General features: G+C 44.0%; 1 protein-coding gene across 1 annotated transcript in view; it reads left to right on the top strand.

Annotated features, from left to right (window-relative positions):
• Positions 1 to 7,280, top strand: part of npr2 (natriuretic peptide receptor 2) — a 41,303-nt gene extending 34,023 nt beyond the window's left edge. The window contains exons 16-22 of the mRNA XM_060050153.1: positions 274 to 420; positions 1,450 to 1,573; positions 3,086 to 3,154; positions 3,379 to 3,553; positions 4,793 to 4,891; positions 6,142 to 6,233; positions 6,677 to 7,280. Coding sequence (XP_059906136.1) covers positions 274 to 420; positions 1,450 to 1,573; positions 3,086 to 3,154; positions 3,379 to 3,553; positions 4,793 to 4,891; positions 6,142 to 6,233; positions 6,677 to 6,739 — 769 coding nt within the window. The 3' untranslated portion in view covers positions 6,740 to 7,280. The remainder of the gene's footprint in view (positions 1 to 273; positions 421 to 1,449; positions 1,574 to 3,085; positions 3,155 to 3,378; positions 3,554 to 4,792; positions 4,892 to 6,141; positions 6,234 to 6,676) is intronic.

Here is a 7,280-nt window from a genome sequence, read left to right as displayed (position 1 = left end):
TCTCTATTAATCTTTCAACGTCTTTATTCCATCTATCTCTGGCAAAGCCAGCTCTGATTGGTCAGACGATTGCCAAACTTTCCTCTGGTGCCGCAAACTCTGAAGAACGCGGGACTCCTTTCAACGCCATGAACTGTAGCTCCCCTTTCCCAGCACTGATCGGTCTTATCATGTCTGTTTTCGTGGGAGAGCCTCACGACGGGCTCCAGGCCAGGCTGTCAGGGAGAACCCGACTGTGGACTCACCACGCGAGTGTGTCTTGTGTTCCTCCAGGGAGGGCAGCACCAGCATCCTCAACAACCTGCTGTCCAGGATGGAGCAGTACGCCAACAACCTGGAGAACCTGGTGGAGGAGCGCACGCAGGCTTACCTGGAGGAGAAACGCAAGGCCGAGAACCTCCTCTACCAGATTCTGCCACAGTAAGACCACCGCCGTTTCACTTCTGCATGGGCCGCCGTCATCCAACATGCACGCTCGTAGTATTGTGAAGATATTATCACATGTATAAATATGATTGTTTCATTGACTTTGCGCTAGTATTCATAATTGTTTATTTGACAAGTAAAATGAACTGAATTGACGATTGTTAATCTCCAGCCCAGCAGAAGAAGGCTGAAAGTGTGTGCGCTAGAATGTTTATGCAAAGCATTGAAATCTCCCTGGCGTCTGAACGGTGCCCTCCATGGAGTGCAGTAGTAGTAGTGTGGCTGCTAAAAGGGTGCATCAAAGTGACAGGCAAGCCTCTCATTAAGGGGCTCCTGGGGAGATAGGGGAAGCGGGAGGAGAGAAAAGGAGGGTTGGAGCGTTTAAGCCCAGATGGGAAGCTCCCCTGACCTCTCTAGCTGTCATTCTCCATACCCCGGCTATTACCTCATTTAGCCCTCCTTCTGTTTCATGTGGTCTCATGTGTTGCTGCCCTGTAACTGATGGACTGGCGTGGAGGGGGACTGAGAGATAGTAGTCCTTCTCATGATGATGATCCTTAGAAATGTGCTGAGTGAGCGCTGTTGTAAGATGTGGGGACTGGACTGGGTTCTGTTAACCACGCATATTATGTATATGAACCGGAAAATAATAATATTAATATATGGGTGCAATCTGGACACGCGTAGAAATATTTAAACCCAATTACCCCTAAAGTGTAAAATAAGTGCACCGTTAAGTGTTTTCAACTAAAGTTGTTCTGAAGTCAAAATACAGCATACAGCATACATCTATGAAATGTGTGTGAAAATCAAAATGATGATTTATCCTTTAAAAATTATTAAGTATGGGGGCATTTCCATATTATCCTTGGTGATCACTTATTTTCCCACCAATAGTTGAGGTCATCCAAATGAAAGACCCCTTCATGATATTCAGCGGTGCGGAAGCCAGTGGAAATCCTTCAGGGCTCTCACCTGTGAACCTGTGAGTTACTCACCGCTGGGCCCTGTGTTGTGGTACAGCTCTGTGGCGGAGCAGCTGAAGAGAGGGGAGACGGTGCAGGCGGAGGCCTTCGACAGCGTCACCATCTACTTCAGTGACATCGTGGGCTTCACCTCCATGTCGGCCGAGAGCACGCCGCTACAGGTAACAACGGCCTCGACACTCAGTCATCTACACTCCCTGGCTCTCCATTTCTCCTTTACAAGAACTAGACACATTCTAGTAAATAAAGGCAACACAGAAATGTTCCCCAACACTTGACACAAACAGAACGGGGTTAGGCGGCAAAAAATGAATGCGTCCTTGTTGATTCAAATGTTGATTTGGTACAAGACAAAGGCAAAGTAGGGTACATATGTGACAATATATCCCATTAGAAGGCCAGGATAATAGACGGAAAGATAAACAAGTACTAATATCAAGGACAATAATTATTTTGTTTGTGTACAAATGTCTTGACTTGCCAAACTACGGTAAAACAGGTATTCTGTACTTTACTGTGTGAGTTTTGATTGGGTCAAAGTTTAGTATAAGCATTGGCAGTTCCAACATAAATTTCACTTTGCTTGTTTGGCTCTTATTAAACCTATTTCTCAATTCAACAGGTAGTTCCCGCAGCCATGATAAGCGCTCTACTTGTCTTATGTGTTATATATTTGTTAATCAAGCATACATTCGGTCTAAAAACGAAACAAAAGTAATGACTGCGTTGCGATCACAGCGGCTCCACTTCCTTTGTTGTTGATGCGTGACATGTATTCAGCATCCTACTAACTCTTGTGTGTCATAGCACCCACTGGAAATGCACCCACCCGGCGGCTACAACTCAAAATAGTCTGACGGAGGGAAGGGAGAGGGCATTGACGCAGAGTTGACTCACTCGGTGCCTTATCTTCAATAGTGAGCAATGCTAAACGCCAGGGAAAGCATAAAGGCAGCGGGTTCTGTCTCATAGCGATAAAAGCCCACGAAAGTCTCACCACGGAAGAGGGGTCCGGTGGGGGGGGGGGGGGGGGTGAAGGCTCATCACATGAGAATGTATGACTTCACAGGAAACCCAACGATAAGAGTGATAGTGAAGCGATCCATTTACAGTTTTTGGATGCTTATGTTTAGATTGTGTTGAGCTAAAGTTGCAGGTTCTGGAATTTTGTGGAATGCGATTTGTGATCTTACCTGACTTCAGGATGGTCTACAGTGACTTTCTTGCGACACATATTGAAGTGTGTAAACGCATCGCTTACGTTCATCTTTAAAACGATTATACAAAATGTGCACTGGAGTATCAATATAATTGCTTTTCTGTTTTCACCCTTACAATCTTTAGAGTTGACATAATTGGTGCACAGATATGCCCTTTTACAGAAAATATTTTAAAATAAACAAGCATAAAGCAGGTGAATTTTTCACATTTGAAAATGAACTTGAATACTTTGAGTCAGTCAATGCCATAAATACTTGACTTTATTTTAGTCTGGGGAATCGAAGTCAGGGGACCCTAATAGTTTGGCCCGAACCCTAGATGGGCCTTACCCCAAGGTTGGGAACCAATGTATTATTAACGATGCCTGTTTTTTATTCCCATCCCAAAGCCAAAAAATAATCTGATTCTACGTAGACGATACATATTTATTGCATCTCTTGCTCCTGTTGTAGGTTGTGACCCTGCTCAATGACCTGTACACCTGCTTCGACGCCATCATCGACAATTTCGACGTATACAAGGTAAACACATACTTGCATGTATTTTCCACAGTCTAGTCACAATGATTAAACCGAGGCTGAACCTTTCAACGTGACGTTTCTGACAATCAGACATGCAGTTGATGTTTACTTCGATACATGCCGCGTGGCACCGGGAGAGGAAGCGCTCCTTCATATACACGATGGAATACTCTGTGTCTACGTGTTGGGAATGATAATGCCTGTCTCTGGCTCCCGGCCACCAGGTGGAGACCATCGGCGATGCCTACATGGTCGTGTCTGGGCTCCCTGTGCGCAACGGGAAGCTGCACGCCAGGGAGATCGCCGGGATGTCCTTGGCCTTGCTAGAACAGGTCAAAACATTCAAGATCCGACACAGACCCAATGACCAGCTGCGGCTCCGAGTCGGAATACACACAGGTGGGTCTATAGTGATGCGAACAATAGGTCCATAGTGATGCTAACAAGAGGTCTATAGTGATGCTCTCAGTAGGTCTATAGTGATGCTAACAGTAGGAACACATGGTGATGCTAACAACAGGAATACACAAAGGTGGGTCTATAGTGATGCAAACAATAGGTCCATAGTGATGCTAACAAGAGGTCTATAGTGATGCTCTCAGTAGGTCTATAGTGATGCTAACAGTAGGAACACATGGTGATGCTTACAACAGGAATACACAAAGGTGGGTCTATATTGATGATAACAATATGAATACATAGTGATGCTAACAACAGGAACACATAAAAGTAGGTCTATATAGTCTGACTTAGAATAGAAACACTGAGGTGGGTATATATTGATGTTAACAATAGGAACACACAGATGGGTATACAGTCGGGCTAACAATAGGAATTCACAGATAGGTCTGTAATGTTGCTAACAATAGGTGTACCAGTGTAAAGTGACTCCTGATATATTACTAACATGTGACCAAATAAATGCTATACAGCTACAGAGTCCCAAATCAATACAAAGAAAACCGAATGATATGTTGTGGTGGGAAACAGATAGCTTGCACGCCACAGAGGATATGGTAAGGGTATCTGTATGGCTATATCGGCGTAATCTAACCTTTACGATGACTTACACATGCACTGATGTTACCAATGAAGATTAAAGGAATACTTTCGACTTGACCATATTCAATGCTGGGTTGAGGAGAAAAAACGTAATAAATAAAAGCTAGCCAACCCTTTTGTCCCTCGATTAAAAATGATTAAATTGCTGATGTTTTAACTAGAACGGTTGTGTTTACACGTAACCCCCTGGGGTATCCAGTAATGAGATGCTACATGTGTAATAACAACACAGTCGCATGTACTGTTTAGACCGGGCAGACATTTATTGTGAAGCTAAAAGGGTAAGTGACCCCGTTGGTATTTAGTGTGAATCGGAGTGCGGCGATGTGGCATTTAGATTGCGTTTATAGTCTCATGCAAACACTTGACATACAGCCGGGGGTTGACTTTTCAACGGCGTGTGTAGGAAGGCCGGCACTCAGCCACGTCTGGCTGCATGCAGATCAGCATCATCAGTGTTTCACTTCAGTCGTCACTTCACCATCCCTGCGCTGAGTCACGGAACCGCAACCATGTGATGCTCGTTATTTCTTTACCGGTACGAATTGAACCGTGTTTTATTTTTTGCATCTGCAGGGCCTGTCTGTGCAGGCGTGGTGGGTTTGAAGATGCCCAGGTATTGTTTATTCGGGGACACTGTCAACACCACGTCCAGGATGGAGTCTAACGGGGAGGGTGAGTTGGTCTGCAGTGTCAAGGCTGGAACACTGCTTTTCCCCGTCTTGTTCGTGGATGTGTTTCTGTTTGGTAGTTTTAATGTATCAGTGTGTGTATCTGTTTATCCATCTGTGAAATTTGCTTTGAATCAGCGATTGGTGTCAAATTACGACAAATGATTTATTAGATGAATTGTGAAGGGCATTACTTTAAAACAATTTGATTACATTCTTTCAAAGTTTTTCAATCACGTGCTCTGGTGACATGTCAAACAAAGAACAGATCAAAAACGTCCTAAGGCAGCCTGGAGCTGGACCACGTGATTAAAGCATCCTGTTTCAATCACTGATTCCGATAAATCCTTCTGATTCAAATTATCTTGGCTTTAGCCCGTTCAAACATGCCAAACAAATGCATTCCTAGCAAATACAATCACATTGTCTCCACAAAAGGAGGTTATTCATTCGTCATTTCTTGTAGAAACAAGAAAATTGAGAAATACACAAATAATACTTAATATCGCACCTGGGACGAACACACATGCTCTGTAGCGTTGATGTCCTCAACATGCCGCGACAGGGCTCAGCCGTGTCCTGGCGACGGCTTGGATGCCTTTGCGAGCGTCTAATCACATGTATTGATTAGGGACTGAGGAGCTTCCCGTATTGCGCCGCCACTGATAAATAATTGATAGCACTTACAGCGCAGCACCCGTAGCCAGCCTTAGAGCAGTCGGCAGTGCCCCAGACCAGACTCCCAAATCACTACTGAGAGCTGCTAGTGTGTGTGTGTGTGTGTGTGTGTGTGTGTGTGTGTGTGTGTGTGTGTGTGTGTGTGTGTATGTGTGTGTATGTGTGTGTTTGTGTGTGTCTATGTCTCTGAGTCTGTGTCTGAGTCTGTGTGTGTGTGTTTGTGTGTGAGTGCATACGTGTATGTGTGTGTGAGTGTGTGTGTGTTGTTGGGCATGTGTGTGTGTGTGTGTGTGTATGTATGTGTGTTTCTGTCTGTCTGTCTTTCTGTCTGTTTGGGGAATGCATCAGTCTTTCCACTTTCCACTGCTTTGGGTCGGCCTTGCACCTCTGATGTTCTGCTAAAAAAACAACAAAGACGCTTAGCAGCAGCAGCCCTATTCTTTTTGGTTCAATTCATCAGGAGGTTGTCCCATTTCTCTGAAAACAAGACCTGTGTCATTTCTGGAAGAAATGTTACGTAGAGTTGCTGTCCCAGATGTTGTTGGTCTTATCCAATCTGTGGTATTGTTGTTCCAGCCCTGAGGATCCACCTCTCCTCAGCCACTAAAGAAGTGCTGGACGAGTTCGGTTACTTTGACCTCCAGTTACGAGGGGATATAGAGATGAAGGTGAGGACACAAACACAAGCGCACACGAACACACACACACGCACACACACACACACACGCACACGCACACACACACAGTATAGAAGGCCATCAAAACAACGGCATAAACCTTGAAAACAAAAAAAGTTTTCTCTTTCTTTCCTTTTGTCTTCCAGTCTTTTGGGTCTTTGTTGAATATTTATTAATGTCTGTCCAAACCTTGGAAAATCAAATGATGCCATAACATCATTCATTCCAATTCTGATTACACACACGCATTAAACATCATTCCTAAAATACACTGACTGACAGACAGACGAACTGACCTGATTGTCAGGGTGACCGCTACAGAAGTGCATGACATCCGACTGCCCTCCACACACAAACACACACACACACACACTCCACTCCCCTCCCTCCTTCATCAGGCCCTGATCAACCTATTGATTTCTGTACTTTTCCAGGGCAAAGGCAAAATGAGAACCTATTGGCTTCTGGGAGAGAAGACCGACGTGTATGTCATCTGAGACGCTTGCTGATAATGAGGCAACGGGAGCTGCCCAGCCCAGGGACAACAACAGCTGGGCCCAGCCCCTTCTTTATTTGTTCTAGAATAAGTCCTTATATCTGTCCTCCCCTGCAGAGTGCAAAGTCAACCACACGTGTGACTTTTCACGTAGAAATAAACTTGGGGAAATTGAAGGTATGTTTATTACCTGCGGCAAAACTTGGAATGGTAAAAATATATATATATATATTAAAAAAGTATTTGTAAAAGCTGTTTTTTGTATGAAGAATCTTTCTGTATTGGAGAGAGAGGTACTTTTGAATTATAAATTCATATTTTTTGTGATTTCTAGATTTAAGATTTGTATGAATAAGGTGTTTGGGAGTCCATCATGTGTTAGTATCTCCTGGAACATGGGGGGGGGGGCACAGTGTTATGATCGTCAATGCAGAGATCAACGTTCAACAGTGGTGTTATACAGTACAAGATATGTGTGTGTATATATGTATATCCAAGATACTGTAAGATATTTTGTTCAATAAACCTGAGTAAAACATGAA

This window comes from Gadus macrocephalus, chromosome 4 (genome assembly GCF_031168955.1).
Source record: "Gadus macrocephalus chromosome 4, ASM3116895v1".
NCBI lineage: Eukaryota > Metazoa > Chordata > Actinopteri > Gadiformes > Gadidae > Gadus > Gadus macrocephalus.
This window is presented reverse-complemented; position numbering and strand designations above follow the sequence as displayed.